Source organism: Silurus aristotelis (genome assembly GCF_946808225.1).
Source record: "Silurus aristotelis genome assembly, chromosome: 1".
Lineage (NCBI taxonomy): Eukaryota > Metazoa > Chordata > Actinopteri > Siluriformes > Siluridae > Silurus > Silurus aristotelis.
In genome coordinates, this window is record NC_139574.1 from 30,702,446 (window position 1) to 30,715,300 (window position 12,855).

The 12,855-nt window shown below is 39.0% G+C and overlaps 1 protein-coding gene across 1 annotated transcript; it reads left to right on the forward strand.

Annotated features, from left to right (window-relative positions):
• Positions 1-1,805: 1,805 nt before the first annotated feature.
• Positions 1,806-9,841, forward strand: rprd2b (regulation of nuclear pre-mRNA domain containing 2b; the record flags this gene model as incomplete). The annotated part of the gene is made up of 8 exons (XM_083549323.1): positions 1,806-2,052; positions 7,016-7,145; positions 7,226-7,353; positions 7,746-7,792; positions 7,875-8,001; positions 8,116-8,291; positions 8,468-8,727; positions 9,679-9,841. Exons 1-8 carry the CDS (start codon positions 1,848-1,850, stop codon positions 9,839-9,841), a joined length of 1,236 nt encoding a protein of 411 aa, XP_083405449.1. The 5' UTR covers positions 1,806-1,847.
• Positions 9,842-12,855: the final 3,014 nt, after the last annotated feature.

Sequence of the window (12,855 nt, forward strand, 5' to 3'; positions counted from 1 at the left end):
AATTTCAGGCTTGTATGTGAAAAAGCCTTAAGACATACAGGTGTGGAGAGATCTATGGCTCAAGGAGGAGGGAATAAGAGGCAGTGTGGCAGTGTGTTTGTCTCTGGCTGTATCTGAAACCGCAGCCTATATTCTTTATACTGTACCATGTTGTAGTGGTGTCTGAAATCTGAGTTAACAACTTCATTCCCTACTTTCACTTACTTGTTGATTTTAAATGTACATCTGATGTACACTCGCTAACAGAGTATTTTCCAACACATCTCATAAAAAAAATAAGTTTAGCCAAAACCGAAATTACCAAATTATCGTGACTGACAAGATTTGATGGCATTTAAGTCTGAAATCTGCACAAGTACACGGACAGGAAACCCAATGTTTTGTACATAATGTATGTTCATATACTGATTAATTCTCGTTGGTTTTTATTTTATGTTATAATAGGTATAATGCTGAAAAAAACATGACAAAAAGAATCTACTGTTTTACAATACGCAACAGATGTTAAAGCAGGTGTAACGTTTATAACTAGTTTGCCTGCGACAAAAAGCCTCTCCTTCCTGACGCAATATTTACATCAGTGTCTGAATTCACTCCCTCATTTTCATTTCCATCTTTCTATACATCGAGCTTAACTGCCATACACTAAATAGGGATTAAAAAATGACAAAATAGGTGAGTGGTTTCAGAAGCTGCATCTCTCTCGAGGCTATACGATCCACAGGTGCATATTTTTGTGCATACGTACATATCAAACCTTTCAAACTGTCATAAATAATTAATTTTTATTGTGAAAAGGAATAAATGAAATGACATGTCCTAATTTCCCAATAGTATCTGTTCCACTTGATATAACATTTAAGGATGTGTACATGATATAAAGTTTGTACCCTGGAATCAATTTCTACAGAAAGAAATGCCAAACACAGAAGCGTACTGCTTATGATGGATTTGGAATGGATTTACCCACATTTGTTCATACAGTCATTGCAGCTTCACAATAAACATCTTTTTTTTTTTGTCTTATGCGGGCGATGTCTCTGCTCTTTAAATTTTGTCTAGTGATTATTTTAATTGCAGTTCTGTGTTTTTAATCTTCATTTTTATTCTTTTTGCATGGCACATGATCCAAACAGAATAGAAACTACATACAATTGTCAATTGTCACACTTCATACAGTGTGTAGAAGTGATTCAACAAACTTCACATGATAATATACACTGGTAATATTTATTTATGTTTATAATATTTACAAATATTTGCTTCGATTCTTATGTTTGATTTTTTTTGTTTGTTTGTTTTAACAATATCAACCCTAACACTATGCCTTAAAAACGCCAAAAAACACTTAATCTGAATAAGAATCAGGGCTGATTAGTTTGTAAAATGTCTTATAAGGCTAAACTGTCATGAATACTAAATTTATACCTAAATCCATTTGAATCCAGCTAGAAAAATAAGGCCTGAAATGAATGTAGGGATTAAAATGGAGCTTATGCTTATGAAAATTTTATTTGAAATTAAAAACTTGGAACTACTAAAACCCATTTGGTAAACATGTAATACATACAACTTATTCATTGTATCTAGGTTTTATCTGTGATTTGCTGCAGTGTGACGCACAAGGCCAGTTTTAAGATTTTTGGTTGTTTGTTTGTTTTTGTAGCAATAATAAAAAATAAAATAAAGAAACACCGGTACAGGATGAAGAGTTCAAATACTTTCACAAAGCAGTGATACATTTCTACAAGTTTTTCGATAGATTTTTGTGGACCTGTGCGCCCCCTAGCGGTTTGTTCTGTAAATGAAGCTTCGTTTCGGCCCAGGAGGAGGAGAGGGAAGGAAAGATGGCGGCCGGAGCCGAAGCGGCCAGTAGTGGCGGCCGCAGCAGCAGCAGTAGCTCTTCGACGGCTTTGGAAGCGAGTCTGGACCGTCGGTTTCAGGGAGTTACGAACACGATGGAGTCCATACAGAATTTGTCCTCGTGGTGCCTCGAGAATAAGAAACACCACGGGGCTGTAGTGCGCTCCTGGTTGAAGTGGCTCAAAAAATGTGAGTCGCCTCGGCTTGTACACAAACACTAAGCAGGTCGCTCGCGCGTTTATGTGTGTGGTGTTTCTGTTATGTGTTTTCATTTTTCATGCAAAATGCCGCTTGTCCTTCGTTTTTCGACTGTGGACTTTTAATTTTGATTGTTGCTCGTCGGGGGAATATTCCAGCGCCGTACACACCATGAGAACTGCTAGCATGCTATACAGCTGGGCTTTGGCTTACAGGCCAGGCTTGTAAAGCAGGACACTTTAGCAACGTTGCCTTAATTTGATTTAGTTTTGCATCAAAATTGCAACCTTTCGTATCAACCCTTAATGTTATTTCGATATTTTATTTTAATGATTCCATGTCGCAGAGCGCGCATGCGCACACACGCACACAACGGCACGCGCGCACAAGGAGATACAAATCCGTTTTATATAATCATTTCTGAAACTGCAAAGTTTTTGAGGTGAAGAAACCACACAAGCAACTGTCAAAATTTCATTTTCCTGAAGGTATTATTGTTTTGTTAAACTCGGAACTAGAGTGACACTGAGCTAACGTCCCAGAATGCACCTGTAAACACGTTTCTTAGACCACAGGGTCTGGAAAAGGTCGCGAGGTCAAATTGTACATCCCTGTTTTATAATGAACTGACATGTCTGTATGTTTACACCGTTGTGCATTGTGGGATACAGAATCTGTAGGGAAAACCCACTTTGTGTCTCTTTGCACAGTGTTCACTGTGTATTGCATGTTTTTATAGTGGTGATCACAGTCGAGTTCATACAGTGTGCATTAATGTTGTAACTGCTTTGGTATTTTAAGTAGTAGCATGATAAAAGGTGACTGGATCAACAGTTGTTATTGGTGGAGTGTTATGAATGTGACTGGATGGTGATCAGTGGAGCGTAGTGATGAACTGTATGATGTGATTGGCTGAGATCAGCTGAGCGATGTGACCTGTTGAGTATTGATATGATTGAGCTTTGTGATGTGATTGTGGTGTAACTGGTTAAATTAGGTCTAATTTATAATATTTAATTTAATTTTTTATTTTGGTCTTTGTAAACATTTTACAGGTGTGAAAAATGTAGAGTTTTCCACTGAACCAAATGGAAAGCAAATGGGAACAGAAGGGAAATCTAAATCAATATTTGGTGCGACTACCCTTTGGCTCTCCATTTTGACTTTTGAACACTTTCACAAAGTCAGGGATTTTGTACTATCAGAGTCGGGTGTATGATTTACCAGTTATACTAAGCAGGTGCTGATGAACATCCATTTCTTAGGTAGGTTGATATCCAGTCATTAAGATGTGTTGGAGGCTTTAAACTGGGCGAGGAACAGCCAAATTCTGCTGCTTAGGTGAGGTTGTGGAACAGGCCATACTCAATATCAAGACTGAGCACAGCATCAAAACTCAAGGTAGTTATACTGCATCTGCAAGGTCTCTCCCAGGCAAAGCAGACTGGGGTTTCCAGATGTGCTGTTCAGGCTATTTTGAAGAAGCAGAAAGTAGTAGAAGAGTAGAGACAGCATTCAGCCACCTAAACTTAATGCAGCAGATGAAATGTACACCATGATTACTTCCCTTAAACATCAGCAAAGAATTGTTGGAAACCAGTGGGACCCAGTTACACCTATTTACTAGGAGAAATCTGGCCAGAAGTGGACTTCAGGGACAATTTGTGTGTAAATAGCCATACATGTGACATGGAAACAAGGCTAAGGGACACAAATAGGCACCAAAACAGCAGGTGCTCTGGACCGATGAGATAAAATCTGAAGTATCTGGTTGTAGCAGGAGGAAAGTTGTCTCTCGTAGGGCTGAAGAGTGTTACAATAATGAGTGTTTGAGGCAACAGGGAAACATGGTGGAGGTTTCCTGCAAGTTTGGGGCTGCATTTCTGCAAATGGAGTTGGAGATTTGTTCAGGATTAATTGTGTCCTAAATGCTGAGCAACACAGTCAGATACTTAACCAACGTTTATTCTGCAGCAGGACAACTTCAAACTCTGTGTGCAAGTGTATCTCAAACAGCAGGAATTAGTTTTGCAGGCAAATGCAGCAAATATTGATTTGATTTGGATTTTTGTTCTGTTCATTCACTTTGCATTTTGATAATTAATAAGAAAATAAGCTACCACTTATTTTACTCCATAGCATTTTTCAAACTTTTACACAATACTGTATACATACACACTCTTACTTACTCTAACCTATTAAATATCATCAAACTTGCCTTTTAGATAAATCTGACAAGTGTCTGGGCACTGTTTGTGTACATGAGTGGATGATTACTGTGTGGGTGAGATGAGTGAGGAATTTTAAGGGTAAAGCTTGTGAAAACTTTGCCCTAAGATTAGTACCACCTACATAACATCCAGCAGAAAACAATGACTGATCATTTGGTGAAGCGTATCACAAGATCCTAACACAAGTTTTAACCCAGTTTCAAAGTCGAACTTCACTAGTATCTTGTGTATATTTAGCTTTCTAGATATGTTTGCCCCCTAGGATCCAGTCACACGGCTAGCAGAAGATGAATATTAAACTCTTGTAAGAAATAAGGCTTCAGTAATTCAAACCTTTCTTCAAGCAACGAACCTGGTCACATAACAAGCAGAGGCTACTGAACCCAATCGTAATTTTATACTGGATTTAGTGGTGTTTTTAAATAACAGCACGTTGCTTGATGCTCACATGATTAGCTAGCTGTAAACATGTCGGGATCCTGCAGGAAACCCATCCTCTTTAGCAGGCTGATGTAACCTGCTCTCTTCTTAATACTTCTTTCTTTATTTAAGATATTTACAGAGCCATACTTCTAGGTCTGCCATTAGGAATATCTTGTTACAATCCAATACACAGCTGCGAAATATTAAGTCAGTTTTGCACTGTCTCCATGCTGTTATAGCCACACCAAACAATCAGACACCAGAAATCGCAAAATGTTACAAACTGTGCATTTTGGGTGACCTTTGTTTCTGTTAACAGGAACTGCTGACACGAAACTGCCTGGGAGTAGGTGTTAAAAAAATGTTATAGGCATAAAACAGAGGGAAATAAATTATTAGACAAACTCAGCATGATATAACAAAAGCCCACAGCACTGTAATGATGTAGTGTCGACTCGATTTACTTTACTCTGTGAATTATTGTTTGGAATACTCTGCTATATGTTGCCATAGTAACTAAAATCACGTGATTTAACAAGATTGACAAAATAAGATCTTAACTTATTTCCCAATTCTAACTTATTTTTATCATTTTACAGAATGTAAAAAATCTTATGGCCTGTGACAGCTGTAACAGTTACAGAGATAATATTAAAATAAAACGGACAGCGTTAGAATGTATTTCTCAGGCAGTATGTGCTGGACTGCTGGAAGTTAATATTTTAGTGTGCACTATTTTTTGGTTACTTGAGGTAATAAAGGAATATCTGTGAAGCAAAACAGAAGTTTTTTCCAGCATGAATATATTATTGTCTATATGTTGGGTGTGCAGACTATAGTATAAAATTATTATATTTTTTTTGTATGGTGCAGTGCAATCTAGCGATTATATAGTTTGCTTTATTGTCGCAAATACGAAATAATGAAAGAGGGCTAAAATGAAAGAACTCGCATTACTGAGGACATTCTGGAGCTTAAAGCTTTATGCCCCCAAAAGTGCAAATTGGGAGGTTAAACCTACTGCACAAATGTAATGGAAGGCCTTGCTGCTCTGCAGTAGAGGGTCTGGCTGCTCCGGAAGCAGAGGGTCTTACTGTATGCTGCTTTTGCTTGGCAAAAAGGTTCTTGTATACTAGAAGGACTTGCTGCATCATACTGAGTGTTCTTGCTTAAAAGATTAACTGTTTTAATGTATCTTCATTGCACAGGGTCTGAATTGTTTCATTGCATAATAGAGACCAGTTTTACTTTGGGTTTAACTGTGTGCAAAAGAGACTAAACTGCATACCAGAGGGTCTCGCTTTGTGGCAGAGGGGCTTGCAGTTAACTGTAAACATCACCTTCATTTAAACCATTGATTGAACGTTTTGAAGCCTTCCATCCCTTTGAGAAATACAAAACAAGATATCCAATGATATACACTGTATTCGTCATCTGTCATAGACTTGCATAAAAACCGTTCTAACAGCACTTTATCGGTAGAAAATCTCATTGCTTGTGCATCGTGGTAGAATTTTTTATTTTTGCAAGATTGAGATGTTCTTGACGGAGTTCTTTTCACATGTTTTTGTTGTGTGTTGGTCCATGTGGTGTTAGGGCCTTGCTTTTTTTTTTTTTTTATGGTTGCGGTCAATGCCTAATGATGCTTGTTGTTTGGTAGAGGCCCTTTGTGTTTGCTAGACTCAAATGATGAAGAGCTTTACCATGTTGTAGCGCTTAGTGTTAAAGGGTCTTGCTATATTTAGAGGGTCTTGCTATGCAGTAGAGGCATATTGCTGGAGTTTTGAGTCAAGAGTAGAGCATTTTAAAACTTATTTTGGAAGAATGTTTGTTCTTTTCTGGCTTCTTGAGTTGTGGTAAAATAGATTTCACAGCTTGTAGTTTCTTTGGCAGCACATTGCACATAATGGTATCCTTTATTTATTTTACTCTGGGGGCAGTACAGAGCCTTGTAACTTGTTTGACATAAATGGTACTGTGATGTTCAAAATGAATTCCTTATTCCTTTCACTATTAAATTTAGACATTTTTACAGTATGTGAAATATCAATTTTTTTACAAATGGAAATTTGATTTAGAAGTTTTGATTTATTTTAATTACTAAAATGTTATAGTTATGATTTGATTTCATTTAGTCAGAATTTTTTAAACACAAGTTCAATTAGACAATAAGCCAACGTTTAATTAATAAATACAATTGTTCTAAATATACCAATTCCAAATCTACTGTGAAATATTTAATGACTGTTTTTAACTATTTGAATGTTTGATGCTAACATGGTTGGTTTCTGTCTCTTTAGCGAATGCCAATCACAGGCTAAATCTCTTCTACCTTGCTAATGATGTCATTCAGAACTGCAAGAGGAAAAACGCCATCGTTTACCGCAGCACATTCGCTGAAATCCTGCCTAATGCTGCTCTGCTGGTCAGGTGTGTGTGTAATAGAGGAAATTTTCATTTAATTATTTTGTTGTAGTTCAAAACTAAATTTCTGTATTGTTTGGCTGTAGGGATGCTAAAGTGCGTCGGTCAGTGGAGAGAATCTTCAATATTTGGCAGGAGCGGAGCGTTTACCCAGAGGAGCTAATCACGGAACTGAAGACAAATCTTCAGAAAAAAGAAACAGCACCCCCTTCAGGTGAAGTAAAATGAGTTTAAAGTACAGTTTAAAGGAACATTCGCAGGTTTTCATTTGGAATCTAACTAACAGCAAATTATCTTGAAATTCGTGGGAATCCGAGTTCAGGAACATTAGGAATAACATTTTTAAATTATGTTTTCACTACATTTTTTAAAACACGTTACTGTATTAACGTGACATAATGTCTTGATGAATTCACTAAAGTATTATGAAGGCTGTGGGGGTGCGCCCAAAATTCATGGATTTTCAGAATTTATGGAAGGGTCTTAGAACGTAACCCCCTCGAGTTCCAGGGGACAACTGTATATAATAAGTTAATGCTAATCTATAGCAATGTGCTATTGTTACTCATTTTCTTCTTCATATTTTTGCTCTTCTTGCATCTCCAGTTACCCCTAAAGCTGCCCTCAAGTCCAAGATCGTAGCAGAGTTTGCAGTAAGTATCTTGAGTTATATTATTTGATTCTTCCCCGCTACCCCCAAAATAAGTCTTTGTTTATGATCTGTTTACACTTCAGCCTCAAGCTTTTATCGAGCGCCTATCGGCGTACAAACGCTCTGTAGAGGAGAGCGAGCTGAAAGAGAAACAACTCGCCGCTCTCAGAATCGACGTCTACAGCACTGAAGCTCTCAAGCATCTCAAAGGTTTTTGATTCTTCTTCTTTTTCTCTGCATGTTACATTATGCTCACACTGGAGGTGCCTTTAATGAATGTTAATTAAATGTTGTGTCACAGAATATTATTATTTTTTGACTCAGATAAAGCAGGAGGAAATAAATTCTCAAAGGATTTTGAGGAAGGCAGCACAAAGCTGCAGGAGGTTGTGAAGTTTCTGGAAGGACAGAAGGAGACAGAACCGGCACTGCTCGAGGCTCTGGGGAACGCTGACGTTTTTTACGAAATGCAGTACAAAGAGGTCAAAATTGTCGCTAATGTAAGTAAAAAAAATAATAAGATAATAAAAAGATAATAAAAAATCTATTGTTTGTGTGAACTCTTGACTAACAAATCACTTGTTAGTTTCAGTGTCAAATGAATGAAAGTCTAGATCTGAATTTTACAATGGAACAATATGTCACTAATTGTTGGACATTGTTGGTTTCTTCTCAGGCATACAAGACCTTTGCAAATCGTGTTTCGAATTTGAAACGCAAATTGGATGCTCTAAAAGCCACACTACCCGATGTCGAGTCTCCAGTTCCCTCACCCTCGGAGGATGCGCCCTCACCCTCTGGCTCTGAATCACCCTTTCATGGATTGGGACGTAACCAACGGACAAAAGATGAAAAAGACAACAGAGATGTGGAGGACATGGACATGTCGGATGAAGAGACTGCACACACCACAAGTATTTTTGGTGAGCATTTTTTGTTTGTTTGGATATTTTTTTCTGTAATTATATTTAGAGCATTTTTTTTTTTCAATTTCAGTTGAAGACAAAAAAGAAAAAGCTGCCCCTCTGTCTGCAGTTTCCAAAGCCACCAATGCAACAGCAGATAAATCCCCTACTTTAGCTCCTCCCACAAAAACAACACCTGAGCCATCAGCAGCTCAGACAACATCCTTGTCTACAGTGACCACACCCACCAGTACTCTCAGCTCCGCCCCTTTAAATTTGGCTAATGTGGATCTTGGGAAGATCAGCTCTATCCTGAATAGCATCACTAATGCCATGAAGAACACTGGTGAGCAAAATGCAATAAAAATGCATCATCTTTAGACTTTAGACCTTTAGTTACTATATATATATATATATATATATATATATATATATATATATATATATATATATATATATATATATATTTTTTTTTTTTTTTTTTTTACTATTTTACAATTTGTATAAATTAAAAAGGACAGGTTAACTGGGTTTACTACTTGCATTAGAAGAAAATATAATCAAATGATTTCATGTCTGTATGGTATTTAAGAACTAAAAAAAGCATTGTATGATAATAGTTTTAATTAAGTGTATTTATTAATCAGTGCATCTATGTATCTGTCTAATCTTTCTGGGGTTTTTTTTGCCTGTTTGTTTATTACTACACAGGTGTCAGTCCAGTGTCCCGCCCCTCTCCAGGAACTCCCACTACACAACCAGGCCACACCCCCATAGTAAAAAGCACACCCACTGTTGGAACTGCAGCACCCAATCCGTTGGCCAGTATTCTGTCAAAAGTGGATATTTCACCAGAGGGAATCCTAAATGCGCTTACAAAGACTCACACACACCCTGGTAACAACACACACTCTAGATCACATATTTACACACACACACACTTAGTGGTTTGTTCATACTCTCTTTTTCCTTTTTCATTCAGGTTTGTCTTCTCTGATTTCGTCAGCCCGGGCTGGTTCTCTCACTTCTCCAAATTCTGCCCCATCTTCTTCCGCTGTCACCACGACACCAGAAACAGCAACTGTAATGACAACCACCACAACTCCAACACCACCATCCACCCCGAAGACTTCAAAAGCTTCTGAAAACAACAGCTTGAACTTTGAGCCAGAGCAAGAGCAAGTGATAGAATGGGAGAGGGATAGAGAGAAAGAGAGGGAGAAGGACAGACAGGAAGTTGTGATGCCGAGCTTAGAGTCAAAAATCAACAACTTCCTGCAAGTGAATCCTGGATTCGCAGGCGTATTCGAAGCGGAAAGTAACAGCCCACTGCTTGTGGGCGGAGATTCCACACCAGTTCGAGATGAACGGGGCGGGACGCCGACACAGGATGAAATAGTTGACAGCCCACCCTGCGTTATTGGCCACAAAACACACATTTCATCATGGGGCACAGAAGACGACCGCAAAGACAGAGACTATCGAACCCTGTCAGGAAAAACTGCGATGAAAAACAAAGAGAAAGAAGTGGGAAAGAGGAGGAGTGAAGCATCCCCTGGCCATATCCCTTCCTCCTCTTCCACTTCCTCTCACTTCTCCTCACAGGAATTAGCCACAAAATCTAAAACAGAGGGAAGAAGAGTTAGTGTAGGAGCTCAACGAGAAAAAGTCAAGGAGGATAAAGGAGGGAAGAAATCATCAAAGAAAAAGGAATTGATAAGTGGAGACAACGAACGCTATCATCGCATTCAAACTGTGGTTACTGCAGCAACCGGCGATGAAGCCACAACCATCGATCAGCTTGGCTACAGCAACCGCATCCAGACAGTGGAGAGCATTCGCGTGATTGGTCGAGGTTCCAGAAGGTCCAGTGGTGCAACCAGGGGCAGTGGGGTGTGGTACGAAGAGGCAGAATTTATGGAAGCCCCACCTATGCCTCACCCTGGAAACCATGGTCCTGATTCTGAAGACCATGCCACATCTGCACCAGCTCATTTGCGACTTCCGCAGGGCCAATACTCCTCACCACCTCCCCCTCACTTTTTCCCTCTTTCTCAAACCCCGGCCCCTCCAGTTGTCCCTCCTCCTCCTCGCATTGCTCCACCCCCTCTTCCTCATTTGGCCCCTTCTAGGGACTTCTCTCAGTCCCCTACTACTTCAGCTGTGATGGTGGGCGGTGTCCTGGTCCCCATTGATCGAGTTTTGCCCCTCCCTCCCACTAATCTACGCCCAGATGTGGTTAAAGCCCATGGGGGTGGGGCTATCACTTCTAACAGTTCTAGGGGTAAATCTAACTCCATGCGCCCCCTTCATCGTCCACTACTTGGTCAAAGCCCGACCTCCCCTTCACCAACCACACCCACAACCCCTACCTCTTCCAGAGAGCCCCGCCCACTTTTGCCCTCCCCACCCCGACCTCTTCTTCGCTTGCCTTCACAGAGGCTTCCATTGCCCCTCCCCCTTTCCCGAGAGCCCTTGTTGCCAAGTGCAAAGCGACCTGGGCCCGCCTACCGTGGTGGATCATTACATGCGCCTAAGCGACCCTTTTTGCCTCCTCGCTATTAAAGATTGCAATGCTGTCTAAATAGACATGTGCATTTGCTTAGGCACTGCTCCTTTGCTTGTAAGGTTAAAGTCACATGATATCAGCATTTTCCCCAGCTTGGTTTCCCTCAAAGCCAATTAGGCAAGATGGTGGGATGAAATAGGAGAGGAAGGAAGATAAACAGGGAGAAAAAAGGTGGTTATTCTGATCATTTCCACTTATCTTTTTGTGTGTGTGTGTGTGTGTGTGTGTGTGTGTGTGTGTGTGTGTGTGAACACAACTAGATTGTTCTAGATCTAGGTCTGTAATTAAGAATGTAAATAGAGGCGCTTCTCTTTTCTGTGTGGCTTCTGCATTCCTGCTCTCAAACTCTGTCACTCAATCTGTAAACTCACTAACTTCTGCTTCACACATGTATAATGATCTGGAATCAACCTGCGTTCACACTAGAAATCGGCAAGTCACTCACAGTCACTCCAGGTTTGAGTGTGGTCTGTACAGCTTCTTTTAATTTGCGAATTGGAAACCGAATGGCCCAAGTCTACTTTCAGAATAATACGTTACTTTTGCTTTAAACTTCAAGTGCTTTTGGAATTGGAGCTAAACGCAAGCAGATACTAGAGAGTTGTGGGCTTGGCTTTGTCACTTGCTATCGTGAACGCAGGCTTATTTTTGCTCAACAGCTAGGACATACAATCACAACATTTTAACTAAAACAATTGATTTAGCGAAAATAACACCACAACTCAATCTTAATGCTTCCATCTTTCTGCTTCCTGTTCTTTAATTCTTAAAATTATCCTTTTTTTTTTTTTTTTAGTCCTGGCATGTATCATTAATAATAAAAGCCCTCTGTTGAGAAATAAGAATGATCAGGGGCTTACAATTCTTTATCAATATAATTGTGGTATTTGGGGTTTTTTTGGTGGTGTTTTTTTTTTTTTTTTGTTTGTTTGTTTTGTTCCAAAGAAATGTGTATAAGAAATGTGCATATTTTTATATATCTAAATCTGTACACAAGCAAGCTACATGTACGATTAATGGAAAAAAACATTACCTATTACAGAGGATATCCGGTTTGCGTATTTGAGCTACACCCCCTTTTTTCTTTTTTTTTTTCTTTTTTTTAATATATATATATTTCTTATTGCATGGGGATGCAGAACTCTGGCAATGTGTATATAAATAATAAGGCTCCACCCCCTCGTTAGAACTATGAAAGACAAAAATGCAAGATTATGGTTTAGAGAAAACCTTTGAAAAAAAAATCGTCTGTGCACTGAGTATTAAAATTTTCAGTATATCCTTTAACAGAGTAACACTAAAAACGAAGTGCCACAATCATGCACGTAGCTTTTTAAATGGTGTATACCGTTTTGTAGGAATATGATTGGATAGGTAAAATAAGAGGAGCTTACACTTTACAATTTGTTTGTTTCTTGTTCCTTTTCCTTTGGAATTTTGATAAGGTCACAATTTTCAAAACACGCCAGCAGAAATATTTTTGGAATACTGTTTCTGATGCTCCCTTGTCTATTTCCTGTGATGAAGCTGCCTTTTCCTCCTGTCTTGGGGGTTTTCTTTGTGTTTTGTTGCATTATTAACATTAAGTAA